This window comes from Beta vulgaris, chromosome 7 (genome assembly GCF_026745355.1).
Source record: "Beta vulgaris subsp. vulgaris cultivar EL10 chromosome 7, EL10.2, whole genome shotgun sequence".
Classification (NCBI taxonomy): Eukaryota; Viridiplantae; Streptophyta; class Magnoliopsida; order Caryophyllales; family Amaranthaceae; genus Beta; species Beta vulgaris.
This window is the reverse complement of record NC_079208.1, coordinates 5,783,736-5,807,043: the sequence shown is the minus strand read 5'-3', so window position 1 is coordinate 5,807,043 and position 23,308 is coordinate 5,783,736. Positions and strand designations below refer to the sequence as shown.

The 23,308-nt window shown below is 37.0% G+C and overlaps 2 protein-coding genes across 2 annotated transcripts; both read right to left on the bottom strand.

Moving 5' to 3' along the window:
• Window positions 1-8,264: 8,264 nt before the first annotated feature.
• Window positions 8,265-14,375, bottom strand: LOC104898485 (hypothetical protein). The gene is made up of 5 exons (XM_010685569.4): window positions 14,155-14,375; window positions 13,713-13,913; window positions 9,612-9,919; window positions 9,344-9,529; window positions 8,265-8,591 (listed from the first exon to the last, which is right to left on the bottom strand). Exons 2-5 carry the CDS (start codon window positions 13,885-13,887, stop codon window positions 8,532-8,534), a joined length of 729 nt encoding a protein of 242 aa, XP_010683871.2. The 5' UTR covers window positions 13,888-13,913; window positions 14,155-14,375; the 3' UTR covers window positions 8,265-8,531.
• A 4,736-nt stretch (window positions 14,376-19,111) lies between these two features.
• Window positions 19,112-20,140, bottom strand: LOC125491764 (uncharacterized). Its single transcript, XM_048633851.2, has 2 exons — window positions 19,976-20,140; window positions 19,112-19,873 (listed from the first exon to the last, which is right to left on the bottom strand). The coding sequence occupies exons 1-2, from the start codon at window positions 20,138-20,140 to the stop codon at window positions 19,112-19,114; spliced, it is 927 nt and encodes a 308-aa protein (XP_048489808.2).
• Between the last annotated feature and the right edge of the window lie 3,168 nt (window positions 20,141-23,308).

The window sequence follows — 23,308 nt, the reverse complement described above, 5'->3', positions numbered from 1 at the left end:
CTTAATGATCAAAATTTTATATTGGCAAACATGAAAGTCAAAATGTTGTAAATAAGAAAAACACGGAGGAAATGTTGATTAAATCGATTGACGCATGATCATATTGTATATTCTTAAATTATGTATAATTTTAGAAAATGTATTTAGCTACTCCCATTTAAGTGCATTTTGAGAATTCAGTCAAAAATATAGTCACATAGGATTTTTTTTAGATTAATTCGAGATTTAGTTCTAAAATACCAACTTTTAAATTTATTTTACAAAATCAAAGATATCAATAATTAAAGTTATGAGATAACAAGTATGTCAAAAAAAAAGATTTCATATTAATAATATCAAATGAAAGAAGTATATACAACCTTAAAAATTGCAAAAATCGCTTAAAGAGTCACTCAAAAAAATCCTATAACGTAGAAAAACAGCCTTTCTACTCTCTAATCGCGTTATTCTTGTTTCCTCGTTGCCAAAAAAAAAAGTTGCAAAAAATCAGAAGCCATAGAAAATAAAAACAAAAGTTAGGGAGAGGTGAAGAAATTTATATTAGTCCAAAGTCTAAAGAGGACACAACTCAGAATTCATGAACATTGGACGGAGATCCATAAGTGGGACCCACAACCCATGCGACTAATCTATCTCATCTCTATCTGTCTTTGTTCCACCGCTCTTTTCAATTTTTTAAAAAATGGGCGCACATATTACTTCCTTCGTTTCATAATACTCATTACATTTTTTTGTTATTGAAAGTTTCACATTATTATGTTACACTTTCTTTTTTAATAATAAATTCTGTTTATCTCTTTACTTTTACATTGGTCCCTTTTATTTTTACTTTCTATCTCTCTCGTTCCAAAATTGAGAAGTGTAACGAGTAATATGAATCGGAGAAAGTATACTGTATTACATTATTATGGTCACCGTCAACGGGGTGTAAATGTAATGTAATGGATGTTCACCCGAATGCTATCTGTTGCCTTGCCGGAACCAACGCTTTTTTCTAGTACTAGTTTTTGTGTCCAAAAATATCTTAATGGAAAAAAAATAAGTGGAGTAATTGACGGAATTTTAACCCATCTTCATATTTGACTAACCGACAATTTGCCTCTCTTAGCTTCGATTTTTTCTTTGCTTGATTGACAATTAAGAAAAGCAAATTTTAGTTTCAGATTTTTTTTATATCACATTTTTTAAATAATAACCTTTTGTACATTACATTTTTTAAATTTAACTACTCTGGTTAACTTTCTAGTAATTTAACTATTTTTTTTCCAAATTATTAGATTTTTTACATTTAAATAAAATTATATTTTCATTGTAGTAGAGGTGATTATGAGCGAGCTTGAACGAGAAACGAGTCAGGTTTATTTTGAAAATTTTGTCTAACAGGTCGAGAATTGCAAAGCCATATACGTATTTTTTGTTGCAACATGCCCTTTCATTAGCACATGGACCCACGCGGGTAAACAAGCTTCAAAAGACTTATTTTAGGGGGGAAAGACACACGATTGTCTAATAAGCGGAACATATACACATCTCAATAAGAAATTAAACTTTTAAGGCAATGAAAATTAATGTTGAAAAATTATGTAATGTTCAATCATCAATAAGCATAAAAAAGATTATGAAAAAATATACTACCTCCGTACTTTTTTAGTTGCACCATTTGGTTTTGTGGCACTATTCATCAATCAACTTTGTTAAGCTATCTCGCATTATTATATAAGAAAAAACATAGTCAAGTGGGGTCTTGTTAGATTCGTCTCAATGCGAGGATTCCAAATATGAAATTTTTATATTTTTTACTTGCACCTAATAAGAGATATTAACGTTCAAAGAATCGTCTCGGCAAGTGTGAAAAAGCAAATGGTGCAACTAAAAGAATACAGAGGTAGTATTGATTAAAGTGAAAGGGAAGACATAAGAATGGAATTAAAATTTAAATTACACTCGGATGAACTTCAAGTAATGGAATTCAAATTATGCTTTAACACATGTCAACTAACTGTAATTGTAATGGTAGTAATATTTAACATAATTCATGAAAAAATATAATATTAAAAAGTTAATGGGTCGGGCTGGCTTGTCCGTTGGGGTGTTTTATTGCCGCTATTCGCCCATTAATGTTAACGGACGGGCTTTGCAGGTCCAAAATTTTTTATTTTTTAAAAAAAATCTATCAAAATATCTGATTTTGCGCACTGAATGAGTGAACCTAGTTGGCTATCTCGTCCATATCAAGCTCCAACTTCCTTGGTACAATTGTGCCTTTTATCATGGAATTGAAAATATGAAATTTCAAGTGTCATTGTAGTCATTATTTGGCATCTGCCTATGTAAATGCAAACATTGGGCACACTTTGTTCATTTTTCTTAGTAGAAGTAAAAGAACAGAGATTTCAATTTGAGAGATGTAGTTGGCCGGGCTGGTAAAAGTTGACTCAACTTGAGAACCCGACTCGAACTTAACCCAATATAAGCGGGTTTAGGATGAAATTTTCGACCCGTTTAACTAAATGGACCAACCTGAACTCGACCTGAAAACTAAACAGGTTAGTTTCGGGTTTGAAAATTTCAACCCGAAAATAGCCCGCATAATCCGTTTAAATTAATTGTAAAGCCATACTCACGAAGAAATAGAGTGTGAGAAAGAGAGAGTGGGAAGAAAAAACTCATAAATTAGCCTAATTCATATAATTGAAAATATAAGTCATTGTTTCACCTTCAAGTACTAAAGAAATCGAAGAAGTGACATATAGATTATACAAAAGGGTTATATTTTCAATAATTTGTTGCGTCCTTTTGTACAAAAGGATTATACAAAAGAAGTTATTGGAGAGAGAAAATTATGAGGTTTAGAATGTCACTTATGGAGGATAGTGGGAGGAAAGAGAGAAATAGAGAAAAAGTTAAAGACGTTAGGGTTGCGTTAAGAGTAAGGGTATTTTGAGCACAAACACAAACCTCAAGGGTATACGAGGAATTCCCTAAATGTGGGGTAATTTGGAAATTACGCCAAACCTCAGGGGTACTTGAGGAATTTTCCCGAAATTTTTTTCTTACATAATTCTCACCATAGAAAATTTGTCCTCCTATTCTTGAACCTCAGAAGAAAATTTTTTAAATCAGGTTTAACGGGTCGGATTCAGGTCAACCCGTTTATAAACAGGTTGGTTCGAATTGGAATTTCTTACCTGTTTAGGTAAACGAGTCGGGTTCGAGATTAGTGGTGTTGACTCGTTTATGTAAACAGGTCAACCTAAATTTGACCTGACCCGACCCGATTGTCAACCCGAATTCAGGCAAGCTTTGTGAATAATGAAGATTGATTTGAAGAACATGGAAAAATCTGTTTAAAATTAATAAAAGGGATGACAAGCTGAAAAATTGAGGTAGTTTAATCAATAAAACATTATGAAAGGTAGAAAAAAATGTGGTATAAGAAAGTTAGTTAAAACCAAAATTTTCTTACAAAAATGGGAATTGAAAATTAACAAGAAATGAAAAATTGAAGAGTAATTTAGTTGACATAGATATATGAATTCACATTTCGTAAATACTTCTCATGAAATGTATAAATTAACCCTAGCCTACCGTAAGTAAGTAGTACTTCCTTCGTCCCATATTATAGTGTATGATTCTATTTTTGCACAGGTATTAAGGTCTATATAATATGATAGGAAGGTAAATAGTGTTTGTGTACTGGAAATAAATTTTAAGGGGAAAAAGCTGATTTTAGGAGAGAGAATGACAATAAGTGGTGAAAAAACATTAAATATATGACTAATTCAACCCTTGGGTTGAATAATCAAAGCAAAAAACTATTTCCAATAAGCAAATAAATGACGGTGGTACAATTTTTCAAGGAAAATCATGAAAAAGCGTAGAATCAAAAAAAGAAACCAGATTTACATTTTGGGACACTTTAAAAGGAAAGAAGCACTATAATATAAGACAGAGGGAGTATTTATCATGGGTAATTTTATTTTCAGTATTCCGCCAAACAATTTTTCATACTTCTCATAAACTTTAATGTATGTGGCTTTGAAGTTTCTACATTTAACCAAACGATCACGTAGAGTATGCTCTCCTTACCTCAATTATTATATCAACTAATCTAACCCTTTATCGACTTTATCAAAACCTTCAATCTTCAAACCCACGACGACTCTAGTAACGATTTGGAAAAGTAGAAAGAAATGTATGGTCATCAATTACATAAGAAAACAAAATCTAATTAATTAGAAAAGAAACAATTAAAAACTACAATCACAAAGAATATATTTAATCAGCATTGAAAAAAAAACCATGAAAAATTATGTAAAATAAATTTAGAAAGGAAACAATTAAAATTGTAATAGGAATGGATATATTGAAGTCAAATCACCATTATTATTAGCTAGCTAGTTTAGACCAATATTTGATGATGCCAAATGATGAGTGGAGTATGGTTATGACGCAAATTAGATCCTACACTAAGGTGTAGGATGAGCATCATATACCTTGCCCATGTGGTTGGCTTTTGGCAGTATTTTTGAAAGTGGGCCAGCTTTTTCTCTCTCATCACCTGAAACAATTTTTTTGATGTACAAATGCATATGGTTTGGTGTACAATAATATACGAGCTAGTGTACATTTGGGGATTTTCAGTGATCAAAGTAATGACCATCAGTGTACATTGTGATTTATTGAATTTCGGTATGAGACTGTAATTGTACATATTGAATTTCATTAGTGAACAAACATCAATACACCAGTGTACAAAGATTAGAAATTACTCACTTGACAGATTTCAGTATGGGACTGTAATTGTACATATTGAATTTCATTAGTGGACAAACATCAACACACCCAGTGTACAAAGATTGCAAATTACTCACTTGACATCAGGTTCAGGAATTGGGTTACTTTCAGCTGGGGGGTTGTCATTGTACATTTTGATTTTGTTAATGAACAACCAGAAAGCCAAGGATGCACAAGGAGGTTGAGTGTGGAAAAGAGAGAAGTGGTGAACAGTATATGGGGGGAAATGATAGCAGTTGACATCAAATCAGTTATTAAATGGTGGACAGTAACTGTCAAATCAGTTACTTTTTGAATTTTCGACATGTACATTAGATGTAATGGGAATGTACATTGGCTGTCAAATCAATTACTTTTTGCATGTTGGAGCTGGTGCGTTTCATTCTTCTTGCCTTGCGTTTTGGAGCTGTTGTAGGATGGTCATCCTACACCTCATAACACCATCTACTAATTGTGGTTATGGAGCCTTCTTCTTCGACGTCTGGCTAGTGGACGATTATATGGGGGTGTTAAAGTGCTACCTAGGTTTAAGTTATTCGCATGGAGAGCGTGTCTCGAGGCCCTTCCTACACATAGTGGGTTACATATTCAAGTGTCAGCTATAGGGGAGAGTTTTGGGGGTGTGTAGGGCTGCAAAAGAGACGGGGTTGCATGCAAAACATCAATGTGAACTAGAGTAGTATATGGAAGCTAAGATTAGCTTGCTGGCGAGCTAGGTTTCGGAAGGGTGCAACAATGTGGTGGAGGGGTGGGATGTTGTCTCAATCATTTGGATGGGGAGCAAATGGATGTGTTCCTTATGTTGAGTTGGGTAATTTGGGGTGCATGATGTAAGGCAACAATGGAGAGTGAGTATAGGTGCACTGAAGAGTATTCTTGCTTATGCGCTCAAGATGGTGAAGGAGGTGAAAGAGGCTGCGAGTGGGAAGGCGAGGGGAGGGGAGGGGAGGCATTGGTTGTTGCCCATCCGGTTGATTGAACGATGCCTCTTGCGGGTTGGTTAAAGATTAATGTTGATGCTGGCCGGTTAGGGGAGTGGGGTATTGGGCTGGGGATTGTGTGTAGGGACGAGAAGGGTGATGTGTTAGAATGTGTTGCGGTGCAACATGGGGTGAGCTGGAAGGTGTGAATAGCAGAAGCTAAGACAATATCGAAGTTGGTGGTGGAGAGCGATTGTTTAATGATAATTCAAACTTTTAGAAGAGGTGTTTTAGGGTCTAGTGACTTTTTCGTGGTTATTGAAGATATTATTTTTTTGTTTTCTCGCTTTCAATATATTATTTGGTCTTTTATAAAACGGTCTGGCAACAAAGTTGCTCATTTTCTATCCCATTTCCAACCTGTGGAACTTTGTTGGCATATTGGGTGGACGATATTCCAGATAGCATTGTCAACATTGCTTATTATGATATAATAGTGTTGTTCTCTTATGGGTTTTTCCCCTTAAAAAAAGAACTTATTCTAGGCATAAGTTTTTTTTTATCTAATTAGGATTCTTTAATTAATTTGTTTAATTAAATCAGTTTAATAGTAGAACCACGTTTGGTTTACTATGCACATTCACACATTCAGCTAGTTATGATTAGTGGAGTAATGGTTGTTCTTTAGTGTTGTCTTGTTCCCAAATTATAATCATGTTTGTTTTAAAGCACATTTAAATTTGTTAGGTCATCTTTTCACGTTCAATATATATTTTCCCACGTTCATCAGTTAGTGGTCTTTGGTCATGTATGCTTGCTTCTCAAGTAAAGGATCATGGAGTAAATGTCCTAGTTTATAGGAGTTAGAGTCAATTATTGGAAGAGTATCCAATATTGTCTTTGTATATAAATTGAACTTCATATTCTTGTTAAAAAGTGTCTAACTAAATGGTAATTGGTTTACAAAGGGTTTAATTTGAGTTCCACTTATATTGAGTCAGCACCATATCATTTCCACAAGTTCAATTGTTTCTCCATTATACTTGTGATTGTTCCAACTAGTGAAGTAGTGATACTATTAATTCAAGTTTGGGTGAAAGGGTTGAGTGAACTTTTGTACTGGGGTGAGAAGTTGAGTGAGTTCTTGTATTGAGTGAAACTTGAGAGAGAGAGAGAGACAAAGAGTGGCATTGAGTGAAGCATAAAGTCAAGAGAGAGAACTCAGAGAGTTTGAGAGTTACAACTGTTAGAGGGAACAATTGTTGCAATTTTGAAAACTTGAGCTTGTAAAGGAACTCAAGTAAGACCGAGACTGTAATAAGTTTGTAAGAAAGACGTTTCCCTAGTATAATGAAGCATTTGAGTAAAAATCTCTTAGAGTCGAGGTTTTCACTTCCTATTAAGCTACGAAATTTTCCTCGAAAAACTATCTCTTGCATTATATTTGTTCCTTTCGTTGTTTTTACAATTCCTCAATTAAAACGCTCACTACTCACCCAATAATTCAACCCCTCCTCTCGTAATGTTCCTCATATTCCAACATACAAAAAAGTATACAATCCATCAAATTGTGTAAATCCAGTGCAACTTATTGATAGAGTAAGCCATTAGATTATTGTTGACCTATCCAACCATTTGGGGAATCACCCAAACCAAAAACAGATCATTATAAGTAAGAACAAATTATCACAAGACTTTCCCTACTCATAATATCTCGATCATGCTTCATCTCTCAATTCAGTTAGCGTGTACAACAACTCCTTTAACTAATAGTAATATCCTCCTCCATTGCTAGTTTGCTACTGACGAATGTGAGAGAGCATGCTGAGTGCTGAGATGCGATCTCAGAGAAAGGAGAGTTGTGGTCTTTTATCTTTCCTTACACGTGCTGCCAGCTATATTCTTTGACTACTAACATGATATACAGAGCAAAAATTCAAGCAACACTTTGATCTTTTGCTCCAAGTGCTTGATAGAGGAGAACGTGTGGGTTGGAAACTTTCTTTCTAGGAAATAGTTTTTAAATTTTGTGCTGTGTATGAGTTGAAAACAAGAAGATAGCTACTACTTTTTATTGTAGATCAAATGATGTATGCAAAATTAAGCATTGTGCGAGGAAATGTCACACAAAATCATATTAATAATTTGTTGAAGCAAAAACAACTATGTTACTTCGACACCTTCATTTACCTAAAAAACTAGGTATCGTGTATGTATCGTGTCCAAACACGATACTTTACTGGAATACTTCATTTTTTTACTATAACTTGACTTTTTTATACAAAGTAACTGAGCCGGACGCTTAGAACCCGTATCCGAGTAGACACTTGATCCGTGTCTAAGTAACATAGAAAAACAATGCATCAAAAAAGATTGATTGCTTCAAGACTTCCAGTTATACGATCACATTGATATGTTAGACAAGAAAATGACTATAAATTCTCATTTCTCATATCAAATGTCCAAAATGTTGGTTCTTGTATACCATATTCCAGGTAACGGAAGCAAATTTAATAGACATTAGAAGCAAAATAGTAAACATCGATATCCAAACAGAAAAATGCTGAAACACCTTCATTAAGCTTTTTCAGAAAGAGAAATTACATTTCGAATTTCTTTGTAGATTATTTCTGCAAAATGAAACAGATTTTTCCACAAGAACAAAGTTTTCACAAAAGATATGAAGCTTTAAGTCAGAGATGCCCCATTATTCAGCTATTTATTCATAATGTTAAGCATCTAAGCAGCTCCAACCGAGATTTTCTGTCTAGGATGGATACAGTCCGTTCCTCAGCAAGATTAGGTTTTTAGCAATTATGAAGCTCTTTGCTCGACATACGAACCAGAAATTCCAGAAGTTCCAAGGACTGTGACCTACATTTAGGAAAGGGTAATAAAGATAAAGATTGAATGGAATGTATAATGAGAAAAAAAGGTGTAGTTAAATCATCGCAAAAAAATCTTATCTTCTAAGTTTCGGCTCTTTAATCTATGTATCCATTTATAGTTTACACATCTTTCCTGCATTCAGACAACGATATGAAAACTCTCTTTTTTTTTTAATTGGTCAACACTTTCATTTACCTAAATTCCATATATATTTCCAGACTTGATAAAAGATGTTTAGAAACAGCAACTGCAACCTTAAAAGTTCTACCTTCAGTGACGCCTGCCACTATCACACACATCCCTCATTAGCAAAGTCATTACTACATAAAAACATGAAAGTTGTGCTTTGCGGTTAAATCCTTAATGTCAAGGACTAGCTTCAGAAAATAGAGGGACAATCACGCAGTTATAGACAGGCAAAGCACATGCAACATTGTCATAAAGTATAAGCCTCAGCAGTCACAATTTTTTTTTTGTGATTTTTTTAACTAACTTAACTTAATCCCACTTCCAACTTCTCGACTAGCAATAACATAGGACTCTAACTTTATGTGTTAGCCTATATTGAACAATTGTATTCTGTGATCAAATATTTATGTCCTTGACTCATGAGCAACACCTTATGTGTACTTCAACTATGTAAATCACTCCAGACAGCAAAAATATGGCCAACAGATATCCGATCCTACATAACACTTCAAGAATCTAACAGTAAAATTAAAGAGAGTATTTCGTACCTTTCCCCATTCAGAATTAAGACCACCGCATCTCATTTTTAAATGAATCATCCTCCTTCCCAACTCTGACTCCACTTTCTTCTTCAGATATACTTCATTAGGCCCAAATGAATCCAAATACTTGCTATAGCGATCATAGGCTGTTCTTAATGCTTGGGCATAGTGTTCAGGAAGCGGCTTCACATTCTACGCAATCAAATTGGAAATTAGAAGAAAGGAACCTCAACTCAAAACAAACCTGAATTAAATTTAATGCAATGCATAATACCTCGCCACTCAAACCAACAAGGTCATCGATGGCCATTTTTAAGGTCTCAAGAGTGCCAATGAACTCTTCCGCCGCCACAGCTGCACGAAAAACATTTTTCAAGGCCTCCTTACCAGCTTTGTCGTCGGAATCTTTAGACAATACCCCTGATGCATCACGTATGAGAGACTGTGGGAGTTCCCCCCAGTCTGCAGCAATGAAATTCTTCAATGCAACTTTTATTTCTGAGTCTTTGATGTCAGGCAACGGAGCTACATCTTGGCTAAAAGCACGAATGCTTCCAATCAACCTAAAGGGGGACCTGCCATCTGTCCGAAGCAAAGTAAGAACCTAAGTGAAAGGCATAGCTTCAAAACGAGAACTTAGCCATCATAAATTCATCACTGTAAGGATTATGGCATAGACAAAAAGGATAACTGGCTGTCATCTTTCAATTTTAGTTTCCCTGAAATCCCAGAACCTGTTATCTAGTTTCTAACACAATCCCCCCCCCCCAGTTTCTCTATCAACTTCTCCACAACCCAACCCCTGGAAACCACCGTCATATGCCCACAAACACCTCCACGACCCAACTATGCAGCCACCCAAACCCAACATGTTCCAACCCTCTGACCACCAAGAACTACAACCTAGACTCCACTAGTGTCAACCCTCTTGCACGAGACCACAACCTACCCACCCCCATATCCACAACCGAAAACCACCAAGCCCCAACCACACCACTACCTTAGCCTCATCAACAATAACAACAACATGAGCCTGACTACCAAGAGAAGAGAGAGAGAGTGAGAGCAGAAAAAGAAAACTTACAAAGATAGAGGATGAGAGCGAGGTAAGAAGAAAGAGAGAAAGAAAACTCACAAAAATTTAACATGAGCCTAACCCCTCCTTTCAATTTTAGAACTTTTGGTTTGGGGTTTTATGTAAGGTTTTACTAAAGGACTGACTACAAAAACACACCACGATGGTTGGATATTAGAAGGCATGTCAAAGGTTCATATTATGAAGTTTTGGATATGAAACTGCAAAGGAATGGAAACAAACTATGTAATTCAATCAAACCTGTATGTAGAAGCCAGAACGCCTCTAGCATGACTTCACTGAAGGGACAATTTCTTAATATAATAGGTAGTAAGATTCCAAGTTTCACTCCTTGATTGCAAGATTTTGGTGGGGTGCGAAAGATGAGGAGAGGAAGATACACTGGGTCTCATGGGACAAAATGTGTAACTCTAAAGGTGATGGTGGATTGGTGGTTTAGGTTTCCGCCATTTTGAATGCTTTAATGATGCGTTGCTAACAAAGCAAATTTGGCGGCTTCAAAAAATGCCAAACAGCATTGCTGCACAAGTTCTTAAAGCTCGCTATTTCCCACGAACCTCGGTGTTGGACGCAAAGGTGGGCTATAACCCAAGCTATATGTGGAGTATGGTGAGGGTTAAATGGGTCATTACAAACGGGAGCCTATGGAGGGTAGGGAATGGGTCTACTATTGCGGTTTGGTCTGATACATGGATTCCTATGGGTCCATCTTTGAAAGTAATAAGTAATAACTGCTAGAGGTATGCATGATGAACCTATGAAGGTGGAAGTGTTGATTGATTGGATGAAAGGTGGCTGGGATGAAGATAAAGTGAAGGAAATTCTTCTGGATTTTGAAGCAGATCGAATTTTGCAAATCCCCTTGAGTGAGTCCCCCTCCTTGGATAATTTGGTTTGGCATTATCCGAAGGATGGTGACTATTCTTCTAGGACAGGCGCTACCACTTCATTAGATGGTGCACAACGAATAAGAGACAAGGGTCTACCTCCTCAAGTAACTCACGGTGGAAGAAGTTGTGGGCACTCCTATTACCTCCTAAGGTATTTGGAGAGCATGTTCGCGTGCCTTGCCAACATGTAAAAGCCTTGCTCATCGAATACCACAAGTGGATGAAATCTGTAAGGGTTGTGATGGATGCGTAGAAGATGAGCTGCATGCTCTCATTTACTGTGCGCGTGTTCAAGCTGTGTGGGAGAAAATGGAGCTGGAGAATGGTGTGTTTAGAGAACGCAGATTGGATTCTTTCGCGGATTGGTGGTGTAGTGTGGCTATGATCTATAAAGGTGAAGACTTGTGTCGAATAGCAATGGTGTGCTGGGGTATGTGGAGGGCAAGAAACGAGGCTCTCTTTCGTAGCTCTATGAACGTGAGATTGTTGCTGGGGCTCTCACTTATTACGAAGCCTTCAAGAATGCAAATGAGCAATATGAAGATGATGAGAGGCAGCTTCCCTCTTCGTGGTCACCTCCCTCGCCGGGTTTGGTTAAGATAAATTGTAACGCGGCAGTTAGGAGAGAAAGGGTGGTGAGCTTGGGGGTCGTTGTGCGGGATGAAGATGTATGGTGTTGGCTGCAGCTATGATAGCTGGAGCAAGAAAAGTCAGATGCGTCTTTAGCAGAGGCGAAGGAGATGCTCTTTGCAGTGAAGGTGGTGCTCAATTGTGACTTCAATGAGGTGCTATTTGAGAGTGATTGTTTGGGAGTCATTAGTCATTTGAAAAGAGGTGTCTCAAACTTATCTTCGTTCTGAGTAGTGTGTAATGATATTTTTAAGCTTTGTTCAAGTTTTCTGTTGATTGGAGTCAACATAAGCGGGATGGCAATGTAGTTGCCCATCTCTAGCTAAGTCTCTCCTATTGAGGTTGGGGAAATATGCTCGTTGGGGAGTGGTCCAGACTTTATTGCTGATGCTGTAGCTTCGGATATTTGTGATGTGTTTGCTTAATAATATAAGTTCTCTTTTCCCTTAAAAAAAAAGATACCAAGTTTCTAACCACCTACTATCCAGAAAGAAAATCAACCTTGTAACCAAATTTTGACATGTGACATATAAGTGTGACTCCTTTAGTGAAAAAGGATCGTTTAGATCCGATCTGTCTGAAGTTACTCCATAGCCAGATCTTGGTTACACAATGTTGGTAAGGAAGTAGGCCGGTCTCTACCATCTCAATTCTCAAATCTGGGTCAAAATCCAATCTTTGGCTTTTGAAACCTTTGAGGTGTTCCAAGGAGAATATAGAACTGCAATTAGGTCTAGCACTAACCCATGGTCTAATGGCGGTTAGAATATACTTCCTCCATTTCATAATAGTTGCACCATTTGGCATTTGGTCACTATTCATCAACCAATTTTGACAAGCTTTCTCTCACTATTATATAAGAAAAAACATAGTCAAATGGGATATTGTTAAATTGGTCTTAATACGAGGATTTCAAAGATAATTTTTTTATAATTTAACTAATACGCAATTAGATATTAACATTCAAAAAAACGTCTCGGCAAACGTGGAAAGAAAATGGTGCAACTATTTTAAAGCCAAGGAAGTAGAACACAACTAAATGTCTGCTCTAACACTATGTTGGATAGGAAGAATTGGAGAGGAAAGGATGGAAGAGACGGTAGGGGATTTATTTTCTCTTGTTTAGACTTTAGAGATGACATAGGGTAAGGTAAGATAAAGAAATTGTTGGATCATCTTGCCCTTGAAATAAATCACATCCCCTCCACTACCGAAAAGATTTGGAATAAAATTGGGAGCTCCATCTTTCCCTCCTCTCACCTCCCTTTTCTCCCTTTTTCTCCCTGCCCTCCCTTTCTCTTCCCTCTTTTTACCTCCCTACACAAATGCTAACCAAACACACTATAATTAATAAAGTATATAACGTTGTACACATAATTCTGTTAGTATAATTTAGCAGGCTATATGGTCTTTTAATTTTCCTATTCCTATCCGAATTACTTGTATCTTCTCTAAATTCTTTCAAACACGAAAGAATCTAAAAATGTAGGCTCTTCAGGTACAGATTATATATGCTACGGCATGAGCGACCTTAAAATGCTACTGCTATTCTAATAATTTTCAAGAATTTGCACCAACCAATGCCTAACCAATAGACAAGCAAGTGCCGCAATACATTTCTTCTATAATTGAAAAAAATGCCACCAATACTGATACTGGAACTAGAGCTTCTCATGGAAATGAAATTTAAAACGAGCGAAAGTGGGTGAACAAACACTTTGGAAAGGGGAGTTAATATAAATAAATGATGGAAAGCAACCTGAACAAAGACGATTCGATGAAGCTGGTGAATTGCAGGGAGAAAGACTGAACAACGAACGAGACGATTGATGCTTGAAACCAGAACCATTAAGAATCCGATTACCCACAACTGCATAGTAAACGGATGATTCGGAGCTCGACAAAGAGCGGTAGAGGGACCTCATCAATGCCATTGCTTATCTCTTTTACCCAAATTGCACTGCACAAATATATATATTGGAGTTCCTTTAGCATATAAAAAACCTTGTATCTATGAGAAATCATATCATCATTTTTATTCGTATAAATTATATGCTATTCAGCTAGCTAAAAATTTGCAATTGTACTCCACATATAAGCATACTAGTGAATAAAATTAACAAAGGTCTTACTCAAATAGTAAACTAGAAGATTTAATTCTTGAGACTTATGATATACCGTAAGATCAGTCCTAAACAAACCTTCAATTTTTTGGAATCGTCGAAAGGAAAACTGGAATGAAATCTGTAATCTGCAACCTGTGATCTGCAATCTGATAAGAGAAATGAATTTCCCTTGTAATCGCAGGGGATGAGATGACAGAGTTAGAGCAAATTCTACGGATCGGAATTTGGAGTGTTAGGGTTATAAACTTCTTCTTCTCGAATTATGTTTCATCTTTTCTATTGTTTTTCTTTAACATCCTCACAATTTTTAAATATTGATTCATATAATTTTGTCAAATAACTTAAAGCTTAGATGGTGCACACGCTGTTATATAGACTATGGTATGCATATCAGTGTATGTACATGAATAACGAGTCAATAGAATACATGTATATGGATAACAAGTCAAATGAACATATGTATATGTGTGTCGGTACATGTTCATTGGTATTAGTCTTTGTGTTCATAATCTAGTCTTTCATATTCATCGTGTGTATGATTATTATCCTATGGACGTGTGTATGTACTAATTTGGGCGAATAAGGTAGATCTCAATTACTTCTTCAATTATTTTTTATCGCAACAATGAGATTTTTACACTATACACTTACCATCCTTTTAATTATGTATTGTGATTTTTACATGAGGAAGGATATAATCATGTGGGGACTTGCTAGATTTGTCTCGATATATACTTTCAAAATATCAAATTTGAAAGATAATGGAAGATACTAATAGTTGAAGTCATGTATTGGCATACTTAGTAACTCAATTGTTGCAATAGAAAAAGAACGGAGGAAATATATATGTTGATTAAAATTTAGGGGACTACTCAAAGGTTTTATATTAACAAATTATCTTTCGTAATCGACCATACAACAAAAAAACTATCATTTTGATGTTAAACTCTATTAAAGTTTTCTATCAAAAGAGAAAATTTATAATAGTTATTAAAAGTTACCTAAAATCTGCTCTAGAGTTTTCATAATTGACAAAATAAAAAATACTCCAATATATGGTTACATTGTGAAAATGAATTACTACAGTTCGTTGATCAGTATTATTATTTAAAAATGAATCCTAACGCAACACTTGAATATTGTCTAAGTTCCTCATTTGTTTAAATTGATCATTTTTTAAAAAAGCGATCATCAAATAAAAGTCGCTTAGCACTTATAGTTGCCCCTTACACAATCTGATATCTTAATACAAATATGAAGCACTTTTCTACTGATAACATATCTTTCGATATACTATGGAGTTATTTTAAATGTCTCTAAATCGTTCTTGATAGAGCTCCAACAACGATGTATAGTTGCAGAGGTCATAAGACATGATTAATCATTAATTCACATCAACATATTTGTAATATTTGTGTTTCAAATATGCTCCTTATGCTAACAAATTTTTAGTTCCACAAATCTACAAGATGAATCTTCGGTTACATCATTGCACACATAAAAGCAACAATAGAAAAAAAATCTCACAAGAAATGGGGAATTCTCGGCTCGGAGTGCGTACTACATGGAGCTTTCGAGGAGAAGATGCAAGCAAGCCTCGACATCAAATGATCATGCCGTCGCGCAGGTTTGGAGGAATCTATGGCAAGCACAAGTCCCAACCAAAATCCGCCATTTTGGATGGAAAGCTCTTCACCATGGCCTTCGCATGCGTGAATATATTTTTAGAAGGGGATGTGATGTTGAAAGGACATGTCCTATGTGTGAAGAAGAAAATGAAACGATTCTTCATGCGTTGGTTTTGTGCCCCGAAACAAAGATTGTGTGGAAATTTTCAAGGTGATTAGATGTGATCATGAAAAGGATGAAGTAGTGATAAAGAGGATAACCTTGTGTTGGAAAGAATAAAAAAGAATGAATATGAGAATTGTTACCCTCATTATGGGTAATTGTTACCCACCAGTCCATCACCCCTAATGGTACTTGTTACTAGAGATGGCAATGGGTCATGGCCGACCCAGACCTAATAGGACCCGACCTAGACCCACTAGGACACGACCCATTTATAAGGGTCTGAGTCTAGAAATTTTAGACGCAATGGGTTCAGATCCCGAAGATTATGGGTCAGGTCTGAGTCCGGGTCCACATATACTAGACCCAGACCCTCCCCATGGACCCATTTACATATTAGAACTTTTTTTACCTAAACTAAGGTTTCATGAGTTGTGATTTTGTGAACTCGTTAATGTTGTAACTCCATCTGAGACTTGTAACTTTGTAAGTTGTAACATTTTAATATTTTATGAGGTAATTCTTAAAATTTTGTTTAGAGAATGCTTTAACCATGGATACAGGAACCTATATATATAGGGCGAAAATTTTCAATTACATATATTCAAAAATGTGATGAAAACTTAAAATTAAGAAGGACCCATTTAGGACCTATGGATCTGCTAGACCCAGCGGATCTGGGCCTGGGTTTGAAAAATTTAGACGCAACAGATCTAGGGCGGGTCTGGGTCTGTGAAAAATGAACGGGCCTGGGTCCAGCGGACACGTTCCAGACCCGCCCCATTGCCATCCTTACTTGTTACCTTCATTTGGAGGCTAATAACTTCTTCTTTCCTACCTTCTCACTAATACAATACTACATCATTTTATGAGTCACAAATCGGTCGAGTTAAGTAGGGACTGTAGGGTTGATGTTCGGCTCAACGTACAATAAATGAGTCAAGAATCCCTTAACCCAAACCTAACCCATTTAATAAACGGGTTGAAAAAATTAACCTTGACCCGACCTGTTTATTAAAGAGGTTATCGTTGTAACCCGTTTAACCCATTTAATCATAGTAATTATTATTGTTTAGAAAAAATAATTGTTTTCTTTAAAAGCTAATTGAACCATTTCACTATTGAAAGTATGCATGTTTTAAGTTTAGGATTATTTGCCCAGAAAGGGCTCAACTATTACCCATTTGCTTTAATAAGTCCCACCTTTTGATTATTCCCTGTAGGTCCCATGTTTTATATTTAGTTTCCCCTATAAGACCTAGCAGGTCACTTACCTACTGCAGCAGGTTTAATGAGGCACGTGCTTTCAAATTAATGAAAACACGTGATTTCCCCTTCCCTTCTTCATTTACCCTTCACCCCTGCTCAATTTTTCTTCATTTTCCCTCCTTCTTCATTTCCCCTTCACCCCTACTCAACCATGGCTGCTCATCATCAACACTCTGGAGGTTCTTCGAATTCAAGACATTCAGGAGGTGCGCAATTGGATGTGTTATGTAACCATAACATTCCTTCGAAGCTGAGGGCTGTCAAAAGCGGAGCAAATCAAGGGAGGAAGTTTTATGGGTGTGCGTTGTGGCCTGTAAGTGTGAATTAGTGTTAAAATTGCTTAATTTGAACCTTCCCTCTTTGTTATTGGGGCTTTGTTAATGCTACTGAAATACCAAAAATAGGAAATAAGGGCTTACATGAATCCTTTGAAATTAGGGTTCGTAAAATTCAAAATTAGGGCTTTGGTAATGCAATTGAGATACTAATATTTTTTTGTTTTGTTATTAGGCTGAGGACTACAATTTTTTTAGATGGGAATGCAAGGACTCTGACTGCCCCAAGTGTAGTGACCTTCAGTCAACACTGTTGGAGCAGTATACTTCAATTGCTGAACTGGAGCTCTTGTATAAGACTGTGGAGGAGAAATTAAACAAATTAAAGCTGAAGAAAGAGAAGTTGTGTGAAGAGCTTGCTTAATGAGGACTGAGTTGGCTAGGTCTTCAGGAGAAGCTGATAAGAGTGCAAAGGGGGAAAAATTTGCTCTTGTTGGGTTGTTTATTTCATGGGTTTTGTTTGTTATTGTGCTGGTTTTCATTAAGTAGTTGGGTTGTTTAGTAGGGCAGTTGGTATGGTTATGGGGAATGTTTTGTACTAGGGGGTTAGTAAGTACTAGGGATTTTGTAATGGAGGTTACATACTCCTATTTTGCCTAATGTAATGGAGGTTACATACTCCTATTTTGCCTAATGTAATGGAGGTTACATACTCCTATTTTGCCTAATCAATGAAGAATGATGTATTCCTACAGATGAATGAATTGACCAACATAATTTTGTGTCCAAAAGTAGTTAAAAATTGACATTGCTGTAAAAATACAATGTTGTGAATACACCCCAAATAACAAAGTTGCAATTGTTACTGCCTTAACAAAATACATTAATCTTGCAAATGTTTCAGTTCATAAAGAGCTAAAAAAATGTGAAATCCAAGTGTCACATGAGCTGAATCAGCCAAAGGTGGCTTGTCTTCATGAATGGTTGGTTGATGCTTGACTACTTAATGGACAGCCTGATGTTGTTGTAACAGAAGGTTGAGACACCAACCTTGGACCTCCAATCTGTCCAGGAGCCTGTAGAACATAAGTGGTAAGAATGTAAAAGCGTGGTAGCCAGAAAAAGTATGGAAAAAATAAACTCAAATCAAGAAAAAAAACTCACATATGATCATTGTTGATCCATCTTCAAATTAAAACACCAACTCCTTTTGGCATCTGCTACACCATAATGAAACTAAACAAGTTACTTCATGGTCAAAATGTTGATGAACAGAAAAAAAAGCTATTCAGTTGCACTTACATTTTTTCCTCTTCCACCCCTTCCAGCACTTCTTCCACCCCTTCCAGCACTTCTTCCACCCCTGCCAACACCAGACCCACCCCTGCCAACACCAGACCCACCCTTCTTGATAACTCTTCCATTCTTTCCAGTTCTACTTGGTTCTGCAGTGGGTGTCAAGTTATCAATTTGTGGTCCTCTAGATGATGCAGCTGTTGACTTGCATCTCTTTGATGGAGGTTGTGGAGGTGCACTGGTAGTAGTGTCCTTATTAGGACATGTTCTTTTATTGTGGGTCTTTGATTTACATATGCTGCAGGTCATTTGAATTCCATGTTTTGTTAACCTTCCAGGCTTATTGGGGTTTTCATGGGGGTCTTTCCTTCTATTTTTCCTTGGCCTCCCAGGACCTATCTTTATTGGGGTGGGTTCAGAGGGGAGTTGATCTTTGGCCAATGTCTATCACCAACAACAGGTGGGATTGAACCTCCATAAGACTGCAAATATATGTCCCTGGTGTAGTAGCCAGAAACATAATCTTCTGCATCCTTGTGGCAGAAGAAAATGCATGAAACTGCATGGCAACAAGGGATGCCAGTTAAGTCCCACTTCTTGCAAGTGCAAGACCTTGCTTGCAGATCTACAGTTAAGCTATCCATGCCATGGTTCACTTGGAAAACTGTATTGGTGGATGGTATGGGAGTGCAGTTGGCAGCCCATTCTTTCTCTTTTTCCAACCTTGATGTTATTCTAGGGCATAATTGTGCAGAACTACCCTCCATGGCTTGTCTTTTAACAACCAATCTCTGCATCAAACCTACCCTAATGTCTTCTAATAAATATATCAAGTGTTTGGTCCTGGCATTTATTATGTAGCCATTAAAAGTCTCAGATAAGTTGCTAGTAATGACATCCACTTTGGTTGTAGTATCTAAAAATGCCCTACAAAATACTTTAGAGTTGTGAGCTTTGAAATCAGTCACAGCATTAGGGTTTTCTGCCTCCATTTCTGCTAAAGCTTCATTGTAATCTGCTAAAGAATATGCTTTAGCAGCCTTCCAAAACATGAGTTTCATGTCATCTCCTTTGTGTACCTTGTGCCAATGGGCAAAAATATGCCTGGCACAGTGCCTATGCTCACAGTTTGGAAAGACTGCCTTCACACTACTTAGTATGACCTATGTTGCATGAAACAAAGTGCATTGGTAAGAAACAAAGTACATATTAAGCTAAAAAAATCAAATGCATAAGCAATAATAGATGAGATGAAGAATATATACCAGATGCTCATCTGAAACAATGGTGAGACCATCTCCTTCACCTAAGCTGAGAGCCTCCCTCACCTGGGTCAGAAACCACTCCCAAGAGGAGTTGTTCTCTCCTTCCATAATAGCCCATGCAACAGGGTACATCTGGTCATTTGCATCCCTGCCAACTGCTGCCATGAGTTGTCCCCACAAGAAAGTCTTCAAAAAACAGGCATCAATGCTCAAGAATCTCCTACACCCATCCATCCATCCTTTTCTAATCCCTTCAAAACAAATGAATAACCTTTGAAATACTGGTGTAGCACTCTTCCTGTAGTGAACAAGGTGATACATGTGTTAGGACTGCTGTCCTTTATAGCTTGCAAGTACCCTCCTAACTTGAAATAATGCTCCTTCATTGAGCCATGTAACAACCTATGGGCCTTGTACTTGACCTTGTAAGCCATAGACCTTTTAACGACTACTCTGTAGGACCTCCTCACAGCTTCCATTATGTCTTTGGCTGACCAATGAGGTCTTGCTTTAAAAATCTCTAAAAACTGCTTAGCAAGCCAACTGGATTTCATCTGCTTATTAGCCTTCATATTCCTAGTGCATTTGTGCTCACCATCAATTGACTTCACCACAAAACATTCCCTCCTTGAGTCCCAGCTTCCAAACAATCTGAATGGACAACCTTTTTTACACCTCACTTCAATTCTCTGCTGCCTTTTAGTATTACTTGCACAAATGTACAAGTCTCTCCCACATTGAATTGCAAAGTGTGCAACTGCACTCCTGAAAGCCTCTCTGTTAGGAAACCTTTGTCCTACTTTCCAGACAAACTTTGCCTAATCTGTGTCTTCAGGCACCAACATCCCCCTACCCTTTCTTCTTCTACCACTGTACTCTTCATCTTCACTATCCTCTGGTGTATCAGGATCATCCTCACTATCATAGTAATCACTCACATAGTCTCCCTCATTAGGTACATCATTTTCCCCAGATATGTTACTTGCACCTCCAATCCTACCCTCCTCTGCCTCTTTCTGTAGCTACTGAGCAAGCAGTAACAATTTAACATTTGCTGCTTTCACCCTCCTCCTAGCAGTTTGCAACTCATCATCACTAGTCTCTGGATATTCACCAAACTCAACACCTTCTCCCTCTAATTCTGCAGGTTCTTCTTCCTCCTGACCCTCTAGATTTCTCAACTCCTGCTCATTAATTTCAGGATCATCAACCACCTCCCTTAGATCTTCTTCTTCTGAACTAGCAGTTGAAGGCTCATAACTAGGATCTGTATCATCTGAAAACTCCTGCTCTGAACCTAGTGGGCTATCTGACCTACAGTCATACCATTGGTAATAATCATGTGGGAAGGTCTCTTGGTCATATATGTATGCCTCATCAGGTGTTTCATTTGCTTTGCTAGTTTCACCAGTGTTTTTTGTTGTCCTCTTGGTTGTTTTTTTGCTATTTTTTGTATTCACAGTGGGATGGGATGGTTGTTTTTTTTGTCTTCTTGCTGTTCTGTGATGGTGTTTTGTCAACAGTGGGTTGGGATGGTTGTTTTTTTGTCTTCTTGTTGTTCTTTGATGGTGTTTTGTCAACAGTGGAAGGTGGGGAGGGCTGGTCTGTTGTAGGAGGTGGGGAGGGCTGGTCTCTTGTGGGAGGTGGGGAGGGCTGGTCTGATGTGGCTTTGTTTTGCTCAGCAGTTGGGGTCTTAATAACAGGTATTGAAAAGGCAGGGTCATATGGGGGAGGTAGATCTGTAGGTAAAATAAGTTGGCATTCCTTCAACCTTTGACTTGACCTAATTGGGGTCAACTTTTTGGGTGGAGTCCTTTTCCTTGAAATTGCTACTTTGGGTGGGGCCTCATCCCTTTTGGCTGACTCAATTACATTTGCTACTGTTGTGTCTGTGTGGATGGGTGGGAGAGGTTGGGGGATTCCATCATATAACATTGCAGGCTTATCTACTCCATGTAATACATACAGATCAATAAACTTGGTTTTCATCACAATTGCACCCATTTGAAGCACCTCAGTGTCATTGTAAACCATCCTCAACCCATCATTTAGTGTTTTCCCAGGAATCAAGTAAAAAATCTTATCAATTGCCCTATAAGTACCACATTTCTTAGCCATATCCTCCAAAAACCACCAACAGTTCATCAGGATCCACTGCAAATGTCCTACCAGCCCCACCAATGTACTCCATTTTCCCTCCTTTCTCCTTAAACAAACCACCATGCCAGAAACGCAAACAAACACTTTCCATGGACTACAACATTCACACAACAATGACAAACCAGAGCAGCAATTTAATTAGAACTACATTATCATTTGGGGATGGGGGCCATGCGCAGACAACAAACAAAGAACCCATAATTCAGACAACAATGAAAACAAATTAAAACCCTAAATTGGTTTAGGAAAGATAACCAAAGGTCACTGAAAAGCTAAATACATGCTCCTACTTAGTTAACATTAACATTAGTAAAATAAAAATTCAATTTGGGAAGGGAGGGAGAAGATGAGTAGAGAAAACTTACTTGAAGAAGACAAACTCCTCAACTTCCCTACTGAAGAATCGACTCCAATTGAATGAATGAAAAAAAAAATTTCTTGCGCACCTTCGTTAATGGTGGTAGCAGAAGAAGCTTTAGTGGGGAAGAAGACAATGGAAGTTTTAGGGGGGAAGGTGAAAATTTTGTCAACTCACCTTTTCTCAAAGTAATAAAGTCAGCACCTGTAAAAAAAATTAAAACCGGTTGTGGGTCCCGCTTTTAAAATTTTTGTTTACCTTCTCAACAGGTTATAAGTTACCTAAGACTTATAGGGGAAACTAAATATAAAACATGGGACCTACAGGGAATAATCAAAAGGTGGGACTTATTAAAGTAAATGGGTAATAGTTGAGCCTTTCTGGGCAAATAATCCTTAAGTTTATAAGAATAACTACGACCTATGTAGATATACTTTATTTTCTTTTATCAGAATTTGAGATTTACCAATATCTTTTTCCCAAAAAAAAAAATCATATATGTAAGTCAATCAAGTCGAAACACGATCGTTTTGGGGTTGAAAATGTCAACCCGAACCTAATTCGTTTAATTAAACAAGCTAATTGTAGTAAATTGGTTGAAACTTTTAACCATAACCCGTTTATTTTAGGTCAGGTCCAGATTGGATTGCTGGATTGGACCACCTTTTACCAACCCCACAACATCCCATCACAAATTCACAATCATGAATCATCTCAATTCACCTTCATTTTTTCTTTAAAAGTTATTTTTACTTTTATTACTTCTCAAATCCATTACATCAAATCCAAGCATATCAAAATTATAAAACGAAAGG

Excerpts from the sequence above, each read along its gene's own strand:
- LOC125491764 (XM_048633851.2), bottom strand. The coding sequence starts at position 20,140 with ATGGCAGCAGTTGGCAGGGATGCAAATGACCAGATGTACCCTGTTGCA. Across the intron at positions 19,874-19,975 it reads TTGTTTCAGATGAGCATCTG|GTCATACTAAGTAGTGTGAA; the intron begins GTATATATTCTT and ends CATGCAACATAG.
- LOC104898485 (XM_010685569.4), bottom strand. The coding sequence starts at position 13,887 with ATGGCATTGATGAGGTCCCTCTACCGCTCTTTGTCGAGCTCCGAATCA. Across the intron at positions 9,530-9,611 it reads TTGTTGGTTTGAGTGGCGAG|AATGTGAAGCCGCTTCCTGA; the intron begins GTATTATGCATT and ends TTGATTGCGTAG. Across the intron at positions 8,592-9,343 it reads TTAATTCTGAATGGGGAAAG|GTCACAGTCCTTGGAACTTC; the intron begins GTACGAAATACT and ends TCCTAAATGTAG.